At 44.0% G+C, this 27,845-nt stretch overlaps 1 protein-coding gene across 1 annotated transcript; it reads right to left on the reverse strand.

Moving 5' to 3' along the window:
• On the reverse strand, positions 1 to 27,786 carry LOC119456434 (39S ribosomal protein L37, mitochondrial). Its single transcript, XM_037718170.2, has 8 exons — positions 27,732 to 27,786; positions 27,184 to 27,417; positions 20,041 to 20,156; positions 18,218 to 18,455; positions 14,694 to 14,812; positions 8,543 to 8,728; positions 3,716 to 3,864; positions 1 to 328 (listed from the first exon to the last, which is right to left on the reverse strand). The coding sequence occupies exons 2-8, from the start codon at positions 27,351 to 27,353 to the stop codon at positions 56 to 58; spliced, it is 1,251 nt and encodes a 416-aa protein (XP_037574098.1). The 5' UTR covers positions 27,354 to 27,417; positions 27,732 to 27,786; the 3' UTR covers positions 1 to 55.
• Positions 27,787 to 27,845: the final 59 nt, after the last annotated feature.

Consider the following 27,845-nt stretch of genomic DNA (forward strand, 5'->3'; position numbering starts at 1 on the left):
TTCAGCATTATACACTTTATTGGCTTCTACTTAACCCACTGCTCACTCTACATGACTAACCCTCGAGAGATGGCAGCTGACTAAACCCGCTTGTGTAGAACGCGAGAAAGTGTTGGAAGACAGCTGGATTGTGTCCCACCATGCCTTCCCTGTGGTTGCAGCTTTCAAAGAGCTTGTGTGGCTCCCCTGCCACCCAGACCTGGTTTTTGATGCCTTCGTCAGTGGAGAGGTCGAGTGTATTCAGCTGGTATGCCAGAAAGCCAAATGTTTCAGCATCGCTGTACGTGCATTGCAGAGCCATAGGCTCTGGTAGGGTCAGTGTGTCTGCCTGCAACAAGAGGAGGGCACAGTTTTGAAGACTGTCACTGCGCATATCCACAGATGTAGTCACGTAGTTCTCATCAAAAGAACTACAGGTCAGCATCAAGTTAGTCCATTATCACCACCAAAGTAGTCCAAGTGTATATTACTGCAATAACAACAGACACTTAAATCACGTTTGCGCCACTGGGCTGTCCTGGTACCGAAAGCACATGTGCAGCTTGATATGTTATGTACAGCATAACAGTAAATGCCAAGCTACATCTATCCACGGCTGAGCTGAAACGCAGTGTTTGCTTTCCAGCATGGTTGTGATTTATCTAATCCTTTCACTGGGCGCTGACAAACACCACAGTCTTCCGTTGATCTCATCTCGTGCACAATTGAGCTGCGATAACTGTAACACCGCTGCCAGTGTTCCTAATCGCACCAGCGTTGTGGGACTCCTGTTACCTGTCGGGGCACTTCGTGCTGCACAGTAGCAGTTGGCTGCATCACATCATGTCACATCCGCATATTGTTAGAACATAGTGCATTGAGCTTGAGCACAATGCTTAAACTTGCAAGTGCTTTGAATGCTGTGCATGTGGGTGAAACTGCTAAATTTTCATCATTATTATTTCTTAAGCTTTAAACCACAGCCTATACTTCCAAAAACAGTAATAATTGAGGAAGATTTAAAAAGAACATCACAGTTCTTACTGTTGGACACTTTGACGATAGTGATACACTTTATGACAATCAACCTCGCTGAGAAGTAGCTAGTCTCAATCAGTCAAAGAACTTTATTGAAAGGTCCTGCGAGTTTGTGGGATGGGCAAAAGGTCCTGCCTAGGTGACGGCCAGGAGTTCTTGAGTCCTGGCGGCTTCCTCGGCCTGCTGGACAGCCCAAAGTTGATCTTCAAGGGCAGAGCTGAGCAACACAGTCTGCCAGCGTGCACGGAGGCACGTCTCAAGTACTGTATTTATTCAAGTATAGGTCGACTTTTTTTTTTCCCCAAGAACATTTTACCCAAAGTGAGCTATCGACGTATATTTGTGAACAAGGCTAGCAAAAAGCTAACTGAGCTCCTTCATTGTGCCTGCCGTAAAGCCAGTCTGGAGATTATCCAGGCTGGATTTAAGAAATGCTGCATATCCAACGCACTCGGCGGCACCAAGGTTGTTTGGGGTGTCAAGGACGCGTGCGAGGCATCTAATGAGGATGATACAACTTGAGGCATTGACTAGCAAGATTTAGTCGCCGAGCTTACAGTAAATAAAGGTGCATCAAGTTCAATGTTTCTCGTCATTGCAAAGTCTTTCTTCGTTTGTCCCTGTCTCTGGCATTGTTCTTATTTCAAACATGAACTACCAACATGCCCAAATCTCTACCCTTCACAGCTTCAATGTTTCTAGTTTTTCTAAAAAGATATGGGTAACCCCATATTCAAATTATAACGTTTTATTTCTCGGCAAGTTCAATATATTGGGTCAACCAATATTTGTGTTCAATCTATCTTGAAGTACTTACGGTGTGTGGACAGAGAACAAGTAGCAGGTGGTAAACACCAGTGCCAAAACCACTGAGCCATGCACTGACTTCCAACTTACAGGTATTTTATGTCTCTGGTAGAAACACTCCATTCAGGCACTTCTTTAACACACCCATGACTTATTTGACATATCAGTCATTATTGTCAATTAACACTAATAAAGCACATACAATAGTGACTAGGAGATAAAACTAGTAGCAACACACAGTTACTTTCAATTGCAAAGAGCCCTTTTTTATGAATGCGAAAGCATTATATGCCCGACTACATGAAAATCTGGCGGCGGCGGCATGACAGAGCGATGGTACCAAAGATAAAAGAGACTAAAAACACGTAAAATGCTTGGATTGACGTCAAATTTGTCAGAGAGGTTCCTGTAAACAAAGTAAATTAATGACTTTGAAAAGAAAACTTGACATGTTTAAGTGTGGGTGGGAATTGAACCCAACCACAGTTCCCTGATGCCATGGCGGCTCCACAGTTCTGGGTGACTAAAGGGGACGTATTCTGTGACGATCACTTTCGGCGATATTATTGCATCAGCCGTCAGGCGCACGCTAATTGGCTGGTTGAGCGAAACCGGATATGCTGATTGGCTGGTTGAGCATTACGTCACGCGAAGGCGATATCGCCGAAAGTGATCATTGCAGAATACGTCCCAAGCTGTGCCTGGTGCGTGTGTGATTGGATATGTCACGTAGCAGCCATCTGGTTGACTAGAGGTTTCACCAAAGGGACTATAATGCTTTTGCATTACCACACTTAAGCAGTCTTAAGTGTCATTCATGAATACTTTTTTTTCATAGAATAGGCATTTAAAGTTGGCACATGCCATGAGCAGGAAACTCTTGCATCAAGGCCTTTCCCAGAACAAAAATATCCACAACTTGGCAGCTCAGTGGCTATGGTTCAGATGCTGCTGAACAAGATTTTACTTTGGCCCAACGGCTGCATTCAAATGGGGATGGAATGCAAACAACCCCGCCATGCTAGCCAGCGGCAGAAATATAGCCTGACCGCAACGGCAGAAATGTAGCTCGAACTCACTTTTTTACCGAAAGGAAAATTTTGCCATTGTGCAGGAAAACTGCCATTTGTCAGCAGCGAGCACCCAGAAAATGGTGGACAGCAAGGTGCCATGCTAGTGTGTTTGGAGTACGATTATTGTGTAAATCAATATAACTTGTCTTGGATTTCTTTCAGTGGTTTTGTGATCACCCCTGAGTACCAGTAATCAAACACTAGATGGCGGTGCATATATGCAATGTTTTGCCACTTCACAACATACAGCCATAATTTTGGTTAGAACGTGCTTTGGATATAAAGATTTTCTTGCTGGTTTATTACAATCTGTTGCAATGAGTACCAACTCAATACATGTAACATAAAGCAAGTGCCGCGGCTCCCCTTTCAGCTTCGCTGTAGTGAAAATTTACACTAACTGTTTCTACAAACCAGTTTTTGTCTTCCAGGAGGTGTATATGTCATAACACAGAAAGTGGTCGCATGGGAGAGCAAGAGCATTGTAGCTATTTGGCAACTGCTCTGGCTCGCTCGGTCGTCTGCTATGCTGCTACATCTGGCTGCACAAGCACCAGCATAGCAGACAACTCAGCGAGTCAAAGCGAGTGCCATTATGTCAAGATGTTCTGCTCTTATATGACCACCTTCTTAAACCAAAACCGATTCATAAAAAAAGCTATTACAGTAAATTATTCAGTGCGCTCCGAGGCTTGCCAGTATTTTTTTTCTAGGGTTTCGAGGTTAAGGACCTTTACTAAATGCAAAAAACTAAAAGTAAAAGACATCATGTCAGTACCCCTTTAAATACATTAATCAGAATAGAAAGAAAGACATACCCCATACAGTTGCCTGGCTCTGGCTGCTGCGAAAGTGAAACATGCGAGAATGGCACGGGCCAGCTTTTCCTTGGGAAACCAGAAATAGTGGTAGGGGTGTGTCACGTGAAGCGTGTGTGGATGCTGGTTGAGTGCCACCCTTGGCACGGCTGCAAGTCGGACAGAACACAAAATGGCGCAGGCACTTCCGATGTTGAGCGTCAACACGCAGACAAAAACAGATCTGCCTATAAATGTTCTCTTGTAGCCTATTAACCCACTGAATATGCTGAATCCAAAGCCAACCTTCTCTTGTTGATATTTACTGAAGGTATGTCACCACGTTCGAGAAAAATTTACAATTTTAGTCACAAAGCTGCTGTTAAATTTTTATCTTGTAAAGCCTATGTAGTTGGAACCTTTCAGGTGATTGAATTAGGAAACTATAGAAACTTTTTTTTGTATTATCTAAAGTTTGGGAAATCTGAGTATTGCGCCAACCGTCCGAACTATGAAATGGTAGGTACAAAACAAATGTCACTTGGCAGGTACGTAATGGGGACAATAAACTGTGCAACCAAGCGAAAGCGCGCTATCATCGAAGTACCGAAAAATGTAACGCGTGACAGATTTTTTTTTCAAGACAATTGCCCATAGTATGAAAAGTCACCGTACAGATTTAGTTATTCTGCTTCAGTGCACAGCTTAATGTATAAAGAAACAGCATGGTAAATTTAATGCAAAAATATTTAATATAAAAAAAGTTATCACTGCTCGCGTAATATAACTGCTCGCTTAATATCCAATGGAGGAAAAAAAACATTTCGAACATAAGCAAATGTCTCGGTATGGAAAGCCCTCTAGTGAAAGCTTTTAACTGATTCAAAAACATTAATTGTCCCAAAATGCTTCTAAAAGTTTTAATAATGTTCTAAAACAAATTAACATTGTGTGATATTAAAAGCAAGCAATATCTCCGAGGAAATTTCTCATGTTTTGAAAAAAAATTGTTTCGGTTTTGGATGCGACCAGGAGGGGTTGGAAAAATGTTACTTTCAATGGCTTAAGATGGAACCTTAATTCTTTTTGCAAAATATTTTGTGATAACCAGAAAGCTTAGAATAGAAAATGGCACAAAATCAATATTCTTTCAGAAAATTTGTTTTTGAAGGTGGTGACATACCTTAATCGGCATGCTTTTCAAAGACAAACAGTCCCATGCAATTAGCACAGAGCATCAAGACGAAGTTACCATATTTCTGCAGAGACATGTGGCCATAAATACAGGCGACCAGGAATTTCAACCAGAAGAAAAAAATATGCATACCTTTTCAGGCGCAACTTATAAAGAAATGCCGGGGATACTTGTACGATTATTGCAGAAAGATAGATACATGTATCATTATTTCAATATGTTCATGGTAGCATTCACTGTATGAAACAAAGATTTGGTTTCAAGACAAAGTGCACAAGGAACTGATTTCCTCATCAGGCTGTAGTGTATTTTTATTTTTTTCCAGGTGTGGTGTTCAGTTCACGGTTCCAGCAGCCCAATCTTCCCTTTACATTTCAGAAACGGCGTTCAGACCAATGTGCCAGTGGTTGTAACAAGCCAATGAGTTGGATGCAATTTCTCGCAGTAACAAATAGTATTACATTATTGGCAAGGCACTGCCACCAGCTTTATTGTATGGCATGCAAGGACCTAGTGTTTATAGCATGAGCAATGGTTAAAACATTGGCCTTGGGTTCAAACAGGACTTGGGTTCAAGCCCAATGGTTGCCATGAAATTTGCTTAATTTTTTAAAGTTGCCCACATGCTATACACTGCCCTTTGAGACTACACTAAGAACACTACAAAGCATACATTCGTGAAGGTGCTTTCCACTTTCTCGTGCATTACTCCTGTATTGCTGTTTACCATCTGCTTTGTCCCATTGTCAAGTGACAATTTGGTTTTCCCTTTTATTGCGATAGCAATTATATGGACACTCAAAAGCAGATTTCTGCCGTCGGCGTCGGCGTCGCCGTGAGGTTCCGTATGACGTCATTTGGAGATGAAACCGTCGCCGCGCGCCGAACGCTGTATGTGCGAGTGAAAGGGCGCGAGGGGCGCGTCTTTCACGGGGAGTGAACGCACGGCGGAGGACAAACGCGCGTTCTGCGCCGTGCTCGCTTAAGGGCTGCAGAAGTAGGCGTCTCTTTCCTCCTTTACAATCATCATATATGTAGAGCAAACGCGCCTTCTTCCGACGCGCGAGAGGCCGTGGGTGAGGGGGAGAGAAGGGAGGCGACGTTTAGCTGCGGCACCAAGTGCCTATTTGTATAAGAGGCTCCGGCAACAGTCACCAACGCCGCACGCATTTTGAGCGAACGCGGGCAAAACGCCGATGGCGTCGACAACAGTTCTGCGTGTTGCCGGCGCTGCTGCATGTCCAAAGTTATACAGCTGATAAAGCTAATATCATTACTCCGTATAGCTCTCTACAAGTTTGCTATCGCAATTGATGCTTCGCCTTTCAGGTGAAACTGCGACAACTTTTTTGTGTTTTGTTTGCATTTGCTTATGACCAGCGGCTTTCTGCTTCCATTATTTTGACCCTGTTGGGACCGACGAAATTGATCGAATTATCTGCTGGGTCGAATTAAACAAGATGCAGAGAAAACGTCAGAACAACAGCAGATTCATTTGGCAGTATTTGCCTGATTTAAACACAGCCCCGAATAAAACACACATCTGCTTTTTATGCGTCCAAAGTAGAAAACTGATGCAGAGGTAACATTAAAGCTCCAGAAGAAAGCAGAAATCTAACGTGCGCCCAATTATGAAAGGCCCCTCACCAGGTCTGGTTATTTTGAGCTGACAAGCGCAGTGCATACAATGCGTGCGAATGATCGTGTCTGCTAAGTATGACATCCCTACACGCTGCGGAAAGAGCTTAAATTTCAAACCAAATGGCATTTACCCTTCTCCTCATGGGCATCCCACTCCCAGTCAGAGAGTCGACTTCAATTGCACAAGTGCACCTATGTACATGGCAGTGTTGTGACGTCACTCACAGTAACAAGTTACTTCTAGAATTATTCAAGGCAACAGCAGTTATTTGTTTAATCTGTTGCTTCAATAGACGAATGAAAGTTTAGAGAAATAATAAAACATACAAACCGAATGTCTGCGTGTTTTTCTTTTACTTCATACTGTAGCAATACATATACACTTCTGTTTCGTCTGCTTTTTTCCACATCATGCAGTTACGTGTGCTGAGAACGAAACTATGTCATTTTCTACTGTGTTCTAGCGCCGCGATCATGCTCTTTCATCCTCTCGTGTCTGCCTCAGTGCTCGTCATTGTAGCACCAACTTTTACCGTTAATCAGGTGTTCTCGTGCAGAGCGTGCAAAATCGTCCACTGCGCGAAACAAGACAAATGCACCAGCACGTGCGCGAGACCATCACTGGAAGTGTGCCACTCAGCAAAAACGAGAGAGAGAGAGAGAGAGAAGGCGGGGTCTGTGATGTATTCGTGACGCGAACCTCCGGATCCTGTATGGGAGAATGCAGGGAAGGAATTTCGCTCGCGGAGGCTACACAGGGCAAGTGGAGAGTGTCTGTTGGCGGCGACGCTCGCCTCCTGAAATCATGAGTTAGAGGCACTTCAAATATTTTTACCTCTGCTATTATTGAACTAATTTGAAAAATTCTTGTGGTAGAACACTCCTTAGAGGGCATGTAACAATTTCCAGCACATTACCAAAATTTGCCATGTGGCCTGGTGAGTGGCCCTTTAATAAATATGGGCAAGGGTCTAATAGGCAGTCATGGAAGCGGCACCTGGTCTTTTGGAGCAGGAACCTTAAGCTTTTGGAGCAAGGAAACAATGCTTTGGAGCCATAACTTACTGGTCTGATGCATGCAGTTAACAAAAAAAAAAAAAAAAACTGGACGAGTACGTACATTCACAAAAATTGCATTCACTCTGTATTAAACTAAGATACAGGTCTCTTTCTTCAGCTTGTTCCATTTTTTTTTATAATAGATAAGACGATGACGATAAAACGTAGATTTAACCCTAATTCAAACTTAATCGCACACGTGGGTCTGTCAGGGTGCTCTTTGACAGGTCTTCCAAAGGATAGGACTCAAGTAGTGTCTCATGTAGTTATGAACATTCTGCATTTCCATAAAGAGTTAAATCCCCCAAGCTGTCCTTGGCTTTATTATCCGTTTCATTTGCTGAATGTTTCATCTGTTGAAGCATTTGATCTGCTGAACTCACGTCCACAAGTTGAATATGTACAGCCGCCCGATTCTTTAAAGTGGCGTGAGCGCCACATCCTTGTGCATAAATAATTATGCACAATAAAATAAGCTCATATGCTTAAAGCGCATGCTAGTAGTCACAGCATATAGTCTGCTAGTCTGTTCTATTCACAGCAACATATCTGCCCCGCTGCGAAGCGCTCACGCACTTTCTTGTTGGCGTCTGCGCAATATTATTAAAGAATTGGGCAGCTATACAATAGTGACACTATATAGTACAACTGAAATTACTTGCTGAGCGAGTTGGTAGCTGATCAGGAACACTACTAAGCAGAGCAAATCGAGATGGAACAGAAACAAGGACTTTTTGTTGTTGTTGTCCTTGCAGGCATATGTGAAATAGCAACTGTGTGCGTGGCTTGTGCGTCTGTGTCTACTTCCTTGTCCTGCTTTCGCAATATTTTTTCGTGTCCAGGATGCCCAGCCGTAATAAAATGCGCTGTATGCACTTCTCAAAACCACTAAGCAATTGGAAAAAGGTTTTGAACACCTCGCATATAGCCATTTCTTTGGCACATTAACTTACGATAAACATCGTCCATGTGGTAAATGTGGCCCTTGTCCAAGTCAAGTGTATACTTGGCAGGGTACAGATCGGGCATGACCGCATCAGCCGTAGCCTTGACCTCTTCAGGGGTGGTAAAGGCACCCAGTGGCACCTTGCTCGTGGTCAGGGTGTCAACCTCGGTTTTGAACACCAATGTGTTCCCATCTGTCAAGCATGAATAAAGAGAGGCAGCTAAGGGTGATGGCCGAGGGTCACAAAAGCGTAAAGGAGTACTGACACAACATTTTGAAGTGGAGGTAATTAGTGAGATCGATTTCTGAGGACACACAGCATCTACAAAATATCAACAGCGAATGTAGCTTAAGCTGCGGCACCTAATGCCTATTTATATAAAAATGTTGCGAGGCAAGAAGGTGGTAAAGACTTCCGACGCTGCTCGACGAGTGTCCCATTATGATCTCGTCAAAAACCTCCGAGCCGCCCCCCGAGGCACCAGCAACAGTTCTGCGCGTTGTTGGTGCTGCTACTTGTCCAAGTTTATACAGCTGATAAAACTACTATCCTGATTCCGTATAGCTCTCTACTAATTTGCTATCGCAATTGATGCTTCACCTTTCGAGTGAAACTACGACATTTTTTTGCATTGTGCTTTAACGATCGCGAAACTTCTGAGCGCGTTTAAAAATCACCGCCTCGAGGGAAAAAAGCAAACTGCTTAGAAAACTAAAATATAGTTCTCCTCCACGTCTGATAGTGCAGTATGTACATGAGCGGCGCGGAAGGTCTCGAAAGCGACGTTTCAAACCATCGATAGAGGGCTAACGATGCCCAAAGGGCGCGATACAGGAAGAGTTAAGTAGCGTGACGCATTGCTTGTGCCACCAGTGGCCAGATTAATTGACGTATGCGTTGCGCGGGCAAACATGAGGTAACATGCTTGTACTCTATCCACCGACGCACCCATTCACTTCTACTAGGTTCTTCAGTGCATCTTGGACAGTTGTCAATGTCAAGAGATGGCACGGAATTTCTAGCTCTTTTGACACTATCACTTCCCCATAATCACCACTCTGGCTTCCATGTTCTCATCAACATCTAGGAACTTTTACAGTGTAAGCTGTTATGGGCTCATTTCAATAGCCGTTTCGGTTGGCAATGGTGCCCACTGCCGCCGACTCCATCACTGGTATCTGTAGCAGCTATCGCCAGGAATAAGAAAAAAAAACAAAAAACAGTTCCCACCGGGATTGGGACCCGGGCCCGCTGCACGGGAGTCAGCTAATCTACCACTGAGCCACGCCAGAACTTGCTAGCATGCAGCAGAAAAATTCCCTATAAAGGCGTCCTAGCGCGCGAGGAGACATGCGATGTGACATGCTTGCCATGTAGCGTCGATACGTGCATATTTTGCATTTCCATTGTATATTATTACACCAAGCAGAACGCCATGTAGCAGATGCACAGGTAGCAGTACAAGGCGGTTAAAAAAGGTTTGTGGAGGAAAAAGAAGTTTTAACTCTTGCCGTACCATGACCATTGGGCATCGTTAGCCTGCTATCAATGGTTTCAAACATAACTTTCGAGACCTTCCGTGCCGCTCACGGACACACTGCGTCATCGGATGTGGAGGAGAACTATACTTTTCTTTGCTAAGCAGTTCGCTTTTTTCCTGCCAGGTGGTTATTTTTTAACGCACTTCGAAGTTTCACGATCGTCAAAGTAGAAAGCAATAATGGCCGCCTCCGAGAGCAGCATGCGCTTCGAAAGATTCCAGACCTTAAGATTCCACTTCGTCTGCAGCTGATTTTAACGATGGATCGAGCAGCAGCGAGTCTGAGGATGTTGCTTTTTCTTCGAACTTTGAGAATGACGACGACGTAAACCAGCCCGGAACATCGGTGGCCGCAGCCCGCCACGCCCAACAATAGTGCTTACAGTGAAATTTTTGTAGCGGAATACCTGTTCGATGAAAATTTTGAATTTTTTCGGAGATAGTTCCTATTAGACGGCAATACATTTTGTGTATCATAATTTTCGTTACATTTTTTTTCTTAGCAGATACAAGCGTGTCTTTACAAACTTTGTTCAATTTTATCCCACAATCTTGGTTTTGGCCATTTATATCTTTTTTTATGACATATATATCTCGTTAATAAAACATTTATGCGTGAGAAGTGGATTCATTCTGCTTTTTGTTTATGTATTACATAAAATATTGAGTGCAGTAGTTCCTTTAGAAAAAAAAAAAAAAACTGGCGCAACCTACAAAAAATACATATTTCTCCATGGTAGGAAAAGAGTTAAGAAGATGTACACAACAATGCTAGAAAAAATATATACTGTGTATCTGATTAAATCAAGCTGGCTAGCTGACTATGTCACCGCCACATTTCAAAGGGGATGCCAATAAATCATCATCATTAGCATCGTACCGTGCCACTTGCCACTTGTCAAATCAAGCTGGCTAGGTGACTATGTCACAGCCGCATTTCAAAGGGATGCAAATAAATAATCATCATCATATCATGCCACTTGTCTTGCGATGTGAGATGCGCGCCACGTAGCGTCTATATTTGAGCCCTTTACATTGCAGTTGCATAACATTACACCAAGTGGCACACCAAGTAGCAGTTGCATAGGTAGTGGTACAAGGTAGGTAGAGAAGTGCTGAGGAAGAAAAAGAAGACTATGGAGATGTATAAATATTGATGTAATGAAATACATGCATGACATACCTGATTAATTCAAGTAGGCTAGGTGATTGTCACCGTTTCAAAGGGAATGCCATTAAACCATCCTCATCATTTTTTATTTTATTTTATTTATACAATACTGCAGACCTTGCACAGGTCCGAGCAGGGTGTGTACATAAGCATTTGGATAAACACAAGAAAAAGAGCACATGTCAATCAGTAGTAGGTACAATTGGGGACGACATCAAGTTCCAGTCATTAATAGTTCGTGGAAAAAAGGAATATTTTAACACCTCAGTACATGCAAAATATGGATTTAAAGTGTGGGGTTGGTGGTTCCGGGTGCGTCTAGTTGTTAAAGGTTTAATATATATTTATGGCTCAATAATTAATTTATTGCTAATTAGTGCTAATAAGGCGCAATTTTTTTCTTCGTAAAGCTAGTAACTGTATATCATTTGTTAGCATAAATTCCGTGGGAGAATCAAACTGCGAAAATTTGGTAAAAATAAATCGAACTGCTTTTCTCTGTATTCTTTCGAGTTTGTTAATGTTTACTTCAGTGTAGGGATCCCAGACGACACATGCATACTCAAGTATGGGCCGAATAAAGGATATGTAGCACAAAAGTTTTACACTAGCCGGGGCATTTCTTAATTTGTGTCGGAGTAGACATAGTTTACGAAAGGCTGATGCACATACGTTGTCAATATGAATGTTCCATGACAAATTGTTAGTAATGGTGACTCCCAAGTATTTGTAGTTAGTAACCTCTTGTAAGACTGACGAACCTAGTTTATAAGTGCGCTTTAGTGGGTTCTTTCTGCGTGTAATTCGTAAGACGACACTTTTTTCCGTATTCAGGAGCATTCCCCACATGTTGCACCAATCTGAAATGTTCTTTAAGTTGTTAAGTTCAAGTTGATCGTTATGGGAAGTTATATCTCTGTACAAGACACAATCGTCAGCAAATAGTCTGATGTTAATGCTGGAGTCAACTGCATTTACAAGATCATTAATGTACAAAAGGAAAAGTAACAGTCAGAGTACACTACCTCGCGGTACTCCCGATGTCACCGGTAGACAGTTCGACTGTTGCCCATCGATCACAACATACTGTTCACGATTTCTCAAGTAGCATTGTATTGTATTGTATCATTAGCATTGTATCCTTCCATTTGACACGCCATGTGACATGCACGCCAAGTAGCTTCAATACGTACAAGCTTTGCATTGCAGTTCCGTTATATTCCACTAGGCGTCCCGACATGTAGCACTTGCATTCATCACCACCAGCAACGTATCGTGCCACGAGTGAAGGGGTGTGACATGTGCGCCACGTACGTAGTCTGGATACCCCCGTTTAATCTTTAGTACACGTTATGGCGCCTCCTCACAAGGTACGAACCACTGCTGAAGAAGCGAATTGTAGAGCTACGAGCGCGGCTGCAACCAGGCAACATTGGGCTTAGCAGACGGCTGTGCAGAGAACAACACAAGCAGCAGCTCGACGTCGACGTCGGGTGGACAGTTCAAACTTCGCTGTGAAGGCCCTGTAGTGCGTGGTGCCGAAAAAGAAGCTCCTATGAAGCCGCTCCTCCAGCTTACGCTATGACTCTACTGCGTGTGCCGCGCAGGCCGAGACTTTTTTTTTTTTTTTTCAAATATAACAGTCTCTACTGCCAAGGCTGACTTCAGTGCTCTTTCCATGTGAGCAAAAAGAAGGTTTTGCACACCAGCTGCTTGTACCCTAGTGGTTGACCAGTATAATGTTAGCAGTGCGACGATACTTGCACTTGCAAATAACTGGATCAAGTCAATGGCTTTACCTCAAAAATGGAAACACAGTGGGGCGCACTGTGTTTGGTGGTCTGGACGATAGCTGAAAATTTTGCCACTTCCAATAAGACTTCTCTGCTCAGCGTTGATGCTTGAAAAGTTGAGTCAACCACTTGCTTTTTCGCTGGGGGTTCTGATATATTTCTCTATCTCCGGATCAAATGTTGCATTGGCCACACTGCAGTCGTAGGTCATTTGCAGATGTTTCCTTTTGGTCTACTTTTGACGCCATTTCGCTGTTTATTTCGACTGATTCCTCCTCGCATTTGGCTCCTGCGATGGAGCTCCCACTTCCTCCTCTTGCACTCTTTTTTGTTTTTCTACTCTGCCCCTTTGCTTTTCTTTTGCCATGCTTGGAAGTGACTGCAATGCTTGTAGGTTTGGCTTGAGCAGACACAGGTGAATGGCACAGTACAGAATGTGAGGAGCCGAGAAATAAACTTGGCACTGCATCATTGGATAGCATTGCTTGTTGAGGGGTGGCGAGCCTTCGTGCACAGCTGTCCAGTTCTTGCTCCCAAAAGCAGGATCAAAATGCCTTTTGCAGACGTAGTCTCCTGTCGGGCACAATCGCTTCGGGCTACGGCATTCTGCCAGGCTTGCACTCAGGCACTCTCTTTTCGCACACTTGACATTGAATACTCTACTTTGCAGGTAGCAAAGCCACTGTTGCATCCTGGTACAAAGCATTTCTTGCCCATATCTGCGAGGTGTTGTCACCGTTGTTTGCTACATAGGGCAACAGCTAATTTGCCTTTTCACCATAAAGTGTGCAGTCTGCGAGCGCGTTGAGCAAATTTAGTTGTCTGCTGCTCATGCTACGCACGACGGAGCTTCTTGCATGTGACACAAAATGCAATAAAAAACACAGAACAAAAAGTTTTCCTAACTAAAACAAAAGAATCTGGCTACAAAATGTTGAAAAACCAAAAGGAACACATAGCAGAGGTCGTTTTTCCGTCTGCTGTCAGCTGCTTAGCGGATGACCTGCCGTGGTTTTAGACTGAGCTCAGGATAAAAACAGCATGCTATTAATTGGTAAATTCATTCCATGCCTTCACGTAGCTGTAAACGCAAGCCATTACTCGTACTTATTTCGTATGATACTTAAATGGATTCCCACATGTGTCTATACCATTTGAATTTCTTGCCTTTCAGCCTCACTAATGGGTGCTGCCATACAGCTATTTTAATGAGAAACTCAATCAATCATGCGACGTGCTGCCGTCCCCAATGCCACGCTGTGCCATCGGAGCACCTGTTCTTCTTACAATGTGGCGAGGGCATCGCGCGCACGTGTGCAAGTATATTAAGAAAAAACAACTAGCAACAACGAATCTAGAGCGCCGACGTTCACGTGACAGTGTTGTGTGATTAAGTGACCAGCTGTGTTTATAAACCTACCGTGCCCTCTCGTTGCTCTCTGAAATTGAAACTTGGACTGGTCGCTATACACAAGGCTTAAAATAAGAGTCGTGTGATTATTACAACAGAAAAGACAAGATCCAAAATTTTTGTGTCAGTGCTCCTTTAAGCTTACCTAAATAACGCCTGCACTATGGTGCTGCAACTGCTAGCTAGTAAAGAACAAACTGAGCAAGAAAATCGGCAAGAGAGTAGTGCAATCAGAGACGTACCTTCCTTTTGGAAGCAGGCATTGCTGACCACATCAGAAAGGCGGGTGCGATCCATAGCCTCTGGAACTTGGCTGGTCAACTTCTCACACAAATGATGGAAGCTGGCAAGCACATGAGAACTGCAGGCCACACAATAATGGGCAGTCAGCTTTGTGCAGGCAAGAAGCCACGGCTCACTCAATTAAAACAATGAAAAAGAAAATTTTAGAAAAGCACAACATAGAACAAAAGCTTGAAAATGAATGTTCCACCGTACAGGCACTGTCAAAACAAGATAAGTAAATTGATTTGAACATCAAATTTAGTTTTTTTTTTTTTTTTTTTTGAATGCCTGGTTATATTCGGACATTTTTGCAGCCCCATTTATGTTGGAACATTGGTCGGAAACTGTATATGCTGCTCATTTTTATGCAATCTAAAGTGAACTTTTCTTACAGTTGGCGATGAAGCCCAACATTCTAGGAGGTCCCTTCCGTCAAAATTCCATTCTGCCCCGAGAAAGTGGATGACAGCACTGCCCCTCATCTGAGGTGGTCACTGCACATCAATGACACGCCACAGTAACTCCCGAGTTAAAACATTGTGACCAAATGGCATAGGAATTGAATGTAGTGGATTGAAGGTGTGTTTTTCTGGCAACTCCCTTGTACTGTAAAACCTCGATATAATGAAGTCATTAAAGTCAGCTATTTACTTCGTTTGCTTCCTTATATCGAAATTTTGTTATATTAAAATTCAATTTTTTATGCAAATAAGTACAGTTGCCGATGTACTTTTCTTACATTGAAGGGGTTGTAAAATTATATATTGTGTAACCGGAAAAGGCAAACTAGAATGAGAAAAAGAATTGTTGGATTTGAGAGATGACCGACGAAATATGCGGTGCTGCTTGTGTCAACAATATCTTCACACCGGCGGTACGAAGCAAAGCCAGCCGTGCTGTGCGTTCACTCTGCCCCCGTGACTGACACTCTGTCGGCCACAGTGGGACGACGCTATCATGAAAAGCGCCGGCAGTGGGGAGCGAATGCTTCGTCTGCCTCTCGCTTCAACGCGTCTCCTAAATTCGAGATTACGCAACCTCTAGCACTAAATGCACGGGAAGACAGCGCACCATGCCACGCCATCTCAGCTTGTCCAGTCTTTGCGCACTTGGCAGACTACCTCTAAGCCACGAGCATTCATGCATGCACTAGAAAAGAAGACGCACGTCCACCTACTATACCCCCCCCCCCCCCTCGCACGTACTTGATCAAGTTATTGCAAGCTCGCTCCCCTCTCCCCTTTCGCCTTGCTCGCACAAGAAGACTGCGCCTCTTACTCTTCACAACCATAATCCCTCTCTCTGCACTTATCAAGGCACCATTCTTCTCGGCTCACCCTCACATGCTTTCACTCGCACCAAAAGCATACAGCGCACCTAGTGCAATAGAATGTTATCACACTTGTACTTTATACGGAACATGACACTGCTCTCACTCTCGATCGCGTGTTTGGAGAGGTGCGTTCGAAAGCAGCCACATATAATTCAACCATTTGACCATCTGTGCTGTGGAAGTTTCCACTTATTGTCTCAGTATTCCTTCGCGGCAGCAGCGGACTTTCTTATATTAAAATCGTGTATAAACGCTTCGTTATATTTAGGTTCAAAATACAGGACCACAGCTGAAGTGCACTGTTTTCTCCTGGTGAAGGATGTTATTGTACTCCATTCAGTGGAGTAAAAAAATAATAATAACAATGTTGAATCAAGGCCCGTGTGTGAATACAGTCGAACGCACTTATAACAATACCAGTTTTAGCAACACACATCAGCTATAACAATGAGAAGCCGATGCACAGTCAACTTTTGTAAGTGTTCAATGGTAAAATAAACTGCCTACTGCAACGCTTCCATTCCGCATTATCAGTTATAAGCATACTGGGTCTATACGTGAAAAGAAAGAAGAACAAAATCCTTAAAAAAGAAGAAGAAAAAAGAAAACTAGCTGCTTCGCCACGGCATGCTTTTATCATCATCGGCCTCACGGACAGCCCCCTCTCTTCCACCCTCTCGCCGACGTCAGAGGGGGGGAAGGGAGATAGGAAAGGGGCAACAAAGGTGTGCCATGCAGGGTGCGTAGCATATAGGCGGGTGTGACGAAGCGGCTCGCATTTTTGTAGCGTGAGCTACACTGGCTGAGGTTGAGCAGTTTCGCGTGGCTCCTGGAGAGCCGTAATGCGCATGCGCGAGGAGCAGTGACATCACACGGCGCGCCGGGCGTTTGCGCTGGGCTTTTGATCGTTTGCGCTAGGCGTTTGCCAGTGTGGTATAGCCACGGAGAAGGAGAGCGAAATTGCTGCTCAGCAGCGCAGAAGCTAAACTCATCGGATCCCATAGTAGTTGCCTGGCAACTAGCGGTTGAGCATAGGAAGAACGAAGACAAGGCTAAACATGCTGCGGAGACACTGGAACAAAGGGAGGAACATCTAGCAAAGCGGCGTCGCCAGGAGGGTGAGCGACGTACCCGACCATCTCAGCAGCAGCAACAAGACACCGTCGATGACGTCAAGGCTCGCCGATTGACAGACTATACGGTGAAACTTGGTGAAAGCGCCAGTGCGACTCGGACCTTCGAGACGGACTTCGTAAACAATCCGTTTGGATATGTGTGCGAGGTGTGTGAAAGACTGTGGCACATGAAAGACTTGACGCCGGGAAGTAGTGCCATGCGTGAAACATTGAGCTTAGCGGCGCCGCCTGAGGGGGGTGAAACCGTGGCGCGGGTTTGTACAATGTGCAAGAACTTTCTCGTTAAGCAGAACATTCCCCTCTTTGGCGTTACCAATGGGTATCGTTACCCGCCCACGTCACCAGGTCTACCGGTTCTGAACGATGTGGCCGAACGCTACGTATATCCTGGCATAGCCGAGCAAAGCCACTGCTAATTTTTTTTCCTTTCCTGCATTTCACATTCCTTTTCATTTCAGGGCAGACAACCAGTAGCCAGATTTAATTGTTATAGCCAACAATGTGGCATGAGAACATTGTAGTGAGCAGTTCATTTTGCCACAGAACATACAAAAAGGTTCAAAAGCTACAGGTGCTCACCGTTACATCCAACTATTGATAAAACCAGTGATGCTTTAAGTGGGTTTTACTCAACTTCTTTCTGTCCAATGAAAATGTTTTGATGTTTGTCCCCTCTGCTTTTTTTCATGCAACCCGGTTGTAAAATTATTGGTTATAACAATAGGATTTTCTGGCGTTTGAATATTGTTATAAGTGTGTTCCACTGCACTGGGGTAAGCACACTGATGCAAGAACCAGCCCAGAGTAATTGCATATGATTACGTGTACAGCCCATTGCAAAAAGGCCGAGTGCTGATAACTCCACAAATAAGAGATGTATTCAAAGAATATTTGATGGAACACGTTTGCGTGGTGATGATCTCTAATAACAGACATGTTATATCATTGCACAACTTTCTTAAAAAGTGGTGAAGTGCCCGTGAAAAGGGCTAAAATGGAGACAGAAACTTACACCTTGCGCTTGACGGGTACTCCATATTCTCGTGGAAATACCCAGTGGGGCTTGGCCAGGTCGATCTTTTTGGGAAGTTTCACCTGGGTGCTATCGTACAGGTGCACCTGTGCCAGGGCTTCCTTGGCAGCCTGCTGGTGAGCTTCCCCAAGGGCGTGCCGCCTGACATGCTCTGAAAGTGCCGTGGGGAGGCCGTCATACCGGATTGTCTTGGTGAGCAGGCACATGTGCTTGTCCCCTGGTGGTGCAAAAGGGCAGAGGGACCAATCAGTGCACTACATGCTTGCTGGCCACGAACTTTGCTTTAGTCAGACCACCTACACCCATGAGCAAAAGTATATGGGCCACAGAGTCACCAAAGAAACTGAATTCCTTCGTAATTAACAAAACTGAATTCCTTCGTAATTAACAAAACTGAATTCCTTTGTAATTAACAAAACTGAATTCCTTCGTAATTAACAAGCATAAACTGGAATTGATGTGTACACTGAAAAGTTCGCAATGCCAAGTTTGGACTGCAGTAGTCCATTTCAAGTTGCATTCAAAGGCAGAGGAAAAAATCGCTTTTATCACGCAACTCCTGGTCCGTATACTTTTGCTCACGTGTGTACACTGTATACAAAACATGGTCAGTCGGCAAAAATGGACTCGGAAGTTGTCTGTGCCTATCACCCCAGTGTTGTGTGTGCATAAGTGTGCTTGTGTGTGTAAATGTTGCATGCAGTGTTCAGCAAACCAGCCTTTATTATCTCTGAATGAAGTCTGACAAAGTACTGCCAATGAGCACACCCGTAGTCTGTGCAATCAAACAATAAATCACAACATAAAACCTGTACATATTGCTACAGAACAGTTATTTCATTGACCAAGAGCAGGCCTATCATGATTGAAGAGACGATGAGGACAGTGTTATAACCTGGCAGGGGCTTTTCGTTCTGGGCAGGGCTACGTGCATATGCGCTTGTAAATATACCTGTATATAGTCATTCCCATGCATCTTTATATATAAAAATATATAATGTTGGCTCACAGGCACGTCTACAGCACGCAGACCTTTAAGGGGAGGGGTGGATTTTAGCAAAAAAATTTTATTCTTCGAGATGTGGTGCTGAAAACTTGTACATATATGTAATCTTATGTGCTTATTTCGAATATGCAATATATTTTTGTTTATCTCCTCTGGTTCTTATTTTATGCAAACTTCCTTTAAATAATTTTTTGCAAAGATCTGCAAAATATCAGTTACTGAAATTTCGCTAAACAGGGTACTAATGATTTCTGTATAATTCAAGGAATGCAATAAGACCAACCTTATTGCTCTGCCTTACCTAGAACAAGATTTCTGAACAACAGATCATGAACGTATTCTAACTTGCCCAGTTCTCGCTACTCGTGCAGTACATTATTTTGCAAATTCTGCATTCTCTACTGAGCCGACTTCAATGCCCTGACAGCAAAAACCGGTCTAAATGCACAATATTTTGTTTTCAAAATACTTTTTTTAGGTGCTGCAGATGTGAATCAACATTCCTGACATCATCATCATTAATCAATTAAATGACGGCAATTATTTCAGCTACAATTTCCTATCACCCTCCTGCCCTACTTGCCACTGATGTAGCCAGTGATGTTATATTTCCTGGTTACACCATCAGCTCAAGGTCACTTACCAATGCTGCATGTTTAACAGGAATATATTGCAAATTTTATAGTACAACTATGCACATATGAATTCCATTCTCTAACCTACCCAGCAGCAAGAGTAAAGCTTTCCACCACTGACACTGAAGCGCCTTCCACGGTTACATAGTAATGGTACTAACCTTCGAGGAGTCGCGACTGCTTGTGCACAATGTAGGCCTCCTGGTCATGCCAGTTGGGGTTCCTGCTATCGTTGCACTTTTCATTTGGGATGCCATGGGGTTCGGGAAGCTCAAATCTGCAACACCACAAGGCCAATGTTGTCATTATCATTATTACCCTGCCAGCGGGGCAATTGATAAATCCCCCCCCCCCCCCCCATGTTGTTTTTCCTGCCTAGAGTGGCTGCTGATGATTTCAGTGTTTGTCAGACAATATATGAATGCACCTTTATTTTAGGTTGTCAAAAGAAAAATCAAGGCACCAATTCTAAGTGCACCACCAGCCATTTTCAGCAGCCCTGTAAAGGAAGTAACGTAAAGCATTGTACTGTAGAAGGGTGGTGAAGCTGGCAAGTTGAAAGTGATCCATTGTATGCAGTAATAAGCATGCACACAGGGATGACTAAGAAAGAACGAAAGACAAACGCTGTCAGTTAGTCAATCAATCAAAGGGTTTTATTTTCAACCATTCCTTGCTGACACAGATAGAATTTAGTGGAAGAGACTTGAGGAAGATTGTGTTCTTGCTTATGCAATAATGCACAGGTATCAGTGGCTCACTCCTGCATTGAATGACCCCTAAAATCTCATCAGTGCCGCTCAGCAACGCACCACAGTGTTCATTTGCACCGTAACCTCAAAAATACAAATACATGCACACGACAAGGGCATGCTCGCAGAATGTGCACTACTAGTTGTCTGTTTTGTAGAAGTGAGATTTTATGGGATAATAAAGAGCAGTATCCAACCGGCTTAGATTGATAAAGTGATTGTTCAAGACTGTTTGTACCTATTTAGTGAGAAAAACTTGATTATTAATGACAAAAATGTAATCAAGAGTGTGACAAAAGTTTGTCTGGTCAGGCAACATGATGAAGTTGCCGTCACTCACCAAGTCAAGGCGAAAAAACACGCAGAGACATTTAGGAACCTGTACGGGTTCCTTGATCACACTAAAGCGGGCAAGAGCAGTGTGTCGTTTTTTTCAGCCAATATGTAACATAATGAACAGGTGTAGGTAGCAGGCAGATTTCCACCATATTTCGCCCAATCAGAAATGTGTAGACCAATGTAGACCAAAGAATCCCACCCAATTTTTATGCTCACAATGCAGTGCTGTCATGTCACGTTACATCACGAATTTCAAAGTATATATGTGCTAATTTCAAGGACCTTTTTGTGCAGAAACTCTTCTCAAAATTTTTATATTGTCTTCAGTTCCTTTAGGATGATGTGTAAGCCTTGGTTAATTATAAACAATTAAAACACCATTAATACTTGACTTTGCAAGAAGGTTAGGTGGAAACTTCATACTGCCACTGCCATGTGTCTTCCATTTTTGCTTTTTGTATCTTTTCTGGCTCACCAAGTCTACACTCACAGCAGGACTAAGCTTGTATTCGAGAAGTGTAATTGACCAATACAGATTTGTATCCCTTCTTAGTCACCTCTAATATGTAAAGCACAAATCAAAAACTTTTCCTGCAGAGAAATGCACGAGTGTGCACTAGAACGTTTTCAGGAAAAGAAGCTTTTTTTTCTATATCAAAGCTTAATATCACTGATAATAATAATGTGGTAAGAAAGACTATGAAGAAAACACTTTAAAAAGAGAACAAGACATTTTGAAAAAAAAAAAAATAATAACAGATATGAGATGGTGAACACATTTTACCATCAAAACCATCATTCTGGAATGGTTTCGCGGACACCCCATGAAGCCATCTACACACACGCAAACACCAACAGGACATTCAGATGCACGACAGATTTCCAGGCTTTCATCGGGCTAGCAAAAATTCTAGACACAAGCACCAGGGCAGGGCTAGAGTCACTGTTATCTGGAATTAAAAGGGCCCCGAACCACATTTTATAGAAGTAAAGGAATGAATTTGAAGTTAAATTAGACTATTTCAGAAATACCTTGCTGCAAAAAGTCCTTCAATGCGTTCAGCAGAAGCAGAGTTATTGGCAATGAAACATACCGTTTGCGGTGATTCCGCTCTTTCTTCAATGATTTGCACCGCGAAGGCTGCAGCGGAGCACAGTGTGCCCACAACAGCTTTGCCTACTGACACAGTTCGCAGTTTGAATTTGATATGTTCACGTAGATACCACTATTTGCTATTTTGGTGCCTACGACATGCCAAATGCAGTTGACCTCAGCAAATTGCAGTGCGCTCAGGCAGTGGACTCGTCGTGGCACCCCTCAGCGGCCGCGGTATCTACGCTACGCAGCAGACCGCTGCTACATGCAACTGCAGCGTTTGCTTTGTGCACGACCGGGCTAGAGTGTGCGGTCGCGCTCATATGCTCGTTTGGCTGTGCTATGTGGTGCAGACCGGCTTTATCCTGCACCTGCTTGACCAATGGATAGTAGCCACATCCAACTTGCGCATTTTGAAGCTCATTACAAAGCGAACAGGAGCAGCCAGGAGTGAGCGCGTGATGGCAAGCGTGCGTGTGGTCTGACCTTAAGTTTAGCATGGTTCAAGGTTTAAGTTTCGCGTGGTTCAAGGTGTGTTGTCTGACCTTAAGTTTCACGTAGTTGAGTGTTCAAAACTAGTCGAAATTAGTGAGACCTGATGGATATGACACCAATAAGCAGGGTGGCCAAAGTTTAATTCCTACGCGGGCGGCCGTGCATGACCAGACGATAGTCTGCTTCTTCCGGAAGTACATTGTTATTTTTGAAATTCGAAAGCAGATTTTCGCTTACTTCAGCCTGTTTATTAAACTCCGTCAATAAACATACACAGTAACAGTAGGAAGAAGCGCACTGATCCGAACACCCTCCTTGATTGACATCAGCTACTGGCCAATAGCAGCCCCGTATGGGAATCTGCTATATTAAGACATAAAAAGCATAAAAAGCTTGCGAGATCCAAGCGTGACTGCAAAATTTGGCTGAGATGTTCACAGCAACATATCTGTGGACTGTTTTTTCACCAAGCCCGAGCGGTGGTTTAGGGCCCCTTTAAAGGTCTCCTCACCAGGTCTGGCCATTTTGAGCTGACAAGTGCAGTGCATACAATGTGCGCTAACAGTCGTGTCTGCTAAGTATTACATTGCTACGCGCTGCGGAAAGAGCTGAAATTTCAAACCAAACGTTTGCCCTTCTTTTCACGGGTGCCACGCTCCCAGCCAGAGAGTAGATGTCAATCGCGCAAATGTGCTACGTACATTGCCATGCTGTGACATCACATTCATGAAACGTGACTGAGAATTGAATTCAAGGCAACAGCAGTTATTTGTTCGATCTGCTGCTTCAATAGACGAATTAAAGTTTAGAGATATAATAAAACCTACAAACCGAATGCCTGCATGTGTGTTTTACTTCATACCGTAGCAAGGGAGATGTACTTCCGTTGCATCTGCTTGTTCCCATGTCGTGCAGTCGCGCGCGCAGACAACGAAACTACGTCATTTTCTACCGTGTTCCAGCATGCGATCATGTTCTGTGATCGACTTGCACCTGTCTCAGTGTTCCTGTAGCACTGACTTATACCTCTAGTCAAGTGTTCTCGTGCACAGTACACAAAATAGTCTGCTGCACGAAACGAGACAAATGCAGCATCTCGCACATGAGACCGTCAGTGGAAGTGCACTGTGCAGATCCTCCAGCTCCGGTATGGGACAACGCAGGGAAGGAATTTTGCTTGCGGAGCGAACTGAAACTTCTTTCCATTCCTGTTCATTGAATGCAGCTCATTTCAGGTTCAACTTTGGAGCAAAAAAAAAAGAAAAAGATAATAATAATGGTTCAAACTGGTCTATATCAACTTGCATAACCTAAGAATAATTACCGAAAAACAGCATAAATTAGTTTGTACAAAAACTCGATGGAAAAAAAGGGGAAAAAAAAAAGTAGATTTGACGCTATTTCTTTGGGGCTCCCTATTCTAAAAATCTCTATTATATCCGGTATTCGTTAAATCCTAATGTCAACGAGACAAATTTAAAATTCACTTTGTTATATACAAGATTTCGCTATATCCATGTTGTTGTATTGAAGTTACGACTGTGACGGTGCCCCCCCCCCCCATAATGATAGGAAACTTACGATTTGTGCAAAACTAAAGCATTTTCTGGTTCTGTACTTTTGGTATCGCCTACTTGCGGAAATGTTCCAGCACTCGTGAGACAGACACAGCCACAGTCAACGCTGCGTCTGCCACTTCCCTGTCTGTGCTCCTATATGAAATGGTGCGACATTGGACCATAAATGCAATATTATGTTGAGCTAAGCAAATATTTATCATTTTATAATTCCTTGTCCCACTACTATGCCTGTGTGATTGGACAAGAGTGAAAGCATGTTCATTCCTGCACTCACCAGTTGCTGCGTATGACAATTTTGCAAAATACTTTTTGTACTCTTCTTTCATGTGGGGAAAGGCCGGCCTTAGTCAAGTGGTGTACCGGCTTTAGCCTCCCTTCCTCTGTTGTAACAAATGTAAAAAAAAATCAATTATGGGGGTTTCGTGCCAAAGCCACAATCTGATTATGAGGCACGTCGTAGTGAGGGATGCCGGAATAATTTGGACCACCTGCAGTTCTTTAATGTGCACCTAAATTTAAGTACACGGGTGTTTTCGTATTTCGCCCCCATCGAAACGCAGCCGGATAAGCTTGTTATTAACTGCTTACTGATATAATAGGTCTCTTCGATTTGGATGCCCTTTCCACACTGATTCAGGAAGCACAGCACTCTTGTCCTCGATTTGACAATGCAGCATGTACCAACTGTGCCATGTTTTGAATTCGATGCCACGCAAAGACCTGTCATGCACGAGTTGACAGCACTTTTGTACTCATTTAGAAGAAGCTGCAAAAATGGACACCCCTTTTAAAATGAGTCCGTTCCGACTTGCCCAGCTTTATTCGAGTGCCACAGAGCACACTTTTGACAGCGACCAAGCCTGATCCGGACCGAATTTCTCGGTTGCGATTGGCTTCTTTGCTCAATCTGTGGAAGGGAGCCAATCGCGGTCGAGAATTTTGATCCGGATCAGGCTCAATCGTGACCGAAAGTGGCCGTGTGACACCGGTATTCAACTCTTGCACTCAGTGGGGCTCTTCGATTTGTCGTCCCAGACTGCCCAGTACTGCCACAGGCGTTGTGTTCAGCCTTGCATAATAGCGTTCCGTACAGTCCTAGATAGTCCGGGACGACAAATCAAAGGGAGCCACTACTGATTTGGAAGCACAGGAATACCTTGTCTCGAGAAACAAGAAGTCTTGTTTTAAATGTGTCAAGGATTCCCCTGACGAAGACAAGTCCTCTTGCTGAAACGCTGGCTTCACTGACATTTTGTTCTACCACTGTTAAAGGGTCCCTGAAACAGTTCGAACAAATTTTTTAGACGCATAAGGTACAGCTAAAACCATTCACGTTAAAATTAAAGTGAAGCGACTCATGTTAAGAGAGCTATGGACCTCCTTGGACGCAACTGGTTGCCTCATCTGGGTATACAGATCACGGGCATCAATGACGTATCAGACGACGAACTTGTTTCCAAGCTTCTGGACAAGTACCAGTCTGTGTTCGACGAGAATATCGCAGGACACGTTGGTCCTGAGGTACAGCTTGAACTCGTGGAAGGAGCGAAACCGAAGTTTCTAAAAGTTATCCTCCTCCCTAGCCATGCTTTTTCTCAACTTGTTCACCGAATGATCGGGGCTAAGCTCTGCTTTTAATGGCTCTATGTCATGCAGCGACACTGTGTCGTCTACTTCCGGCTGTCTTGGAGCCAGCATGTTAAGCCTCTCCAACCTCTACGCTAGCCGCCTGGCCGCGGATCCCCAGCGAGAGCTAATCAAGCATCGTGCATGGCGAGCTTTCTGTCGCAGTGCCAATCGTGTCCGGTAACCACAGGCGGGCTGGGCGTTTTGATGCATGGCCAGAGACATAAAGTAAAGCCTCTCAATACTAGCTACTACTGCAGTGATGAAGGAGCTTTAGTGTAGATCTATTTGAGCAGCCTGATTGGCCTGCACGGTCCAGCCACCTGGTGGTGCAGAGCTTAACCAGCCACACACAGAGCTAATATTGCTGTTTGCTGTAACCAAGTCTAAAACATTTTAAACATTTAAAAAGACAATGCGTTCAAGATTATGTTCCTGCCGAAAATTTACACCAGCAGCAAAGTAGAGTACACTTGGTTACTGCTATATTAGCTCTGTGCGGTGGCTGCACCGTGCAGGTCATACACGTTTGCGCCTCCGCTCATCCCGCAGAATGCCCAGGCCCAGTCTGCTTGCGCTGGCATTTACCCGAATACTGGACAGGCGAAACACTATTGTGGTATATTGTAATCCTTTGGCGTGAAGTGATGGCAACAAACGGCGTAGATGCTGGTGCTGATCAGATGCCGACAACCAGCGCTACAGCCACTTCACTCGCATGTTTGCCTTGCAGAGGGACACGATGTCGCAGCTTGACATATTGCCAGTTGCTACATTTGCAGCCCACAACTAAACAAGGGCGAACTATGGTGACCAACAAGATCGAGACCAACACTGACCGTGCAGCTCTCGTCAACACGAAACACGGTGTAACACACGCAGACAACACTTGCTGTGCGCTGGAAGTGCCTGAGTTTAGTGATAAATTGTCCTTGTGCATTCTCTTTCTGTTACTTTCTTTATAGAAACAAGTTAACATTCTAACTTACGAACAACAATTATTCACCATAATGTTGGAAAAAATTGTCTATGATGCGCCCTGGGCAGCCAATCGGACAGCTCGCCCAACTGACGTCATATGGTCCCCTCGCGTCATTTGGTCAGGCACGGCTGAAAACTAATGCGAGTGGCGTGCTGCTATCGGTAGCGATGTAAATTTTTAAAATCTTATAATAAATTACACGCTTTACGCGGTGCACTTAGCTGCATCAATTAATGATCAGAAGGGCCTACTACAACGACTCAGTACGTTTGTAAAAGATCGTCAAAATCGTTTCAGGGTACCTTTAATCACTTCAACCCTCTCTCCTGTTTTGCGAGCTTTGTTGCGGATGACACGGTGCTGCGCTTGTTGATTAATGGCGCGAGGTCAGCAGCGTTCGCTGCATGTTAACGTGCAGGTGTGAGAGAACTTACGGTTCCGGCACAAATTCGTTCGCGGCGATGTCAAGAGCGTCGTGAATTTGGACCCCCTTGTCCAACAGGGGCCGCGGCGTCATGCACTTCTCCAACTTGCGCAAGGTTCTTCTGTTCTTCCACAGCCTTTTGCGAAAGTAGACCTCGTTTTGCAACCGCCACACCCTCATGGCGTAGGACCCGCGGTGGAAACCGTCCCTCTTCTTCAGAGCCGAGTGGCTGAACTCGAGTCTTCTGAAAAAAAAAAAATGAATTAGTTTCGGTCACGTAGCGGTCTTGAAGGTGCTGGACGACGAGTTAAATGTAACGTGCACATAATGGTGTATTCCTGCGCCAATAGAAGCAAAAAATGAGGAAGCCAGCGAAACTTCCAAGTTTCCAAATTCGACTCCAGCGCGAAGGCGACTACTGAACCAAGAAATCAATGTCGTGGTTTCTGTAGCAGGTAGCAGCAACAACGATACCTACTTACAATTAAATCCCACCAACGCTCAACAACGAAAGTTAAAACAATCGCTGCCAAAATTAATCGGTGAAAAGCTGCTCACATTACGGCACGCTGCCCATCCACACGCACATGTGCGCTGCCATGTTTGTTCTGCGTCGCCGCACTACCGTAGCCGCACGAGATTAACGAGATAATTCGTTGATCAGATTACTAC

Source organism: Dermacentor silvarum, chromosome 6 (genome assembly GCF_013339745.2).
Source record: "Dermacentor silvarum isolate Dsil-2018 chromosome 6, BIME_Dsil_1.4, whole genome shotgun sequence".
NCBI lineage: Eukaryota > Metazoa > Arthropoda > Arachnida > Ixodida > Ixodidae > Dermacentor > Dermacentor silvarum.

Excerpts from the sequence above, each read along its gene's own strand:
- LOC119456434 (XM_037718170.2), bottom strand. The coding sequence starts at position 27,353 with ATGAGGGTGTGGCGGTTGCAAAACGAGGTCTACTTTCGCAAAAGGCTG. Across the intron at positions 18,456-20,040 it reads GCAGTCGCGACTCCTCGAAG|GGGACAAGCACATGTGCCTG; the intron begins GTTAGTACCATT and ends TTGCACCACCAG. Across the intron at positions 3,865-8,542 it reads CCACATGGACGATGTTTATC|CCGTGCCAAGGGTGGCACTC; the intron begins GTAAGTTAATGT and ends TCCGACTTGCAG.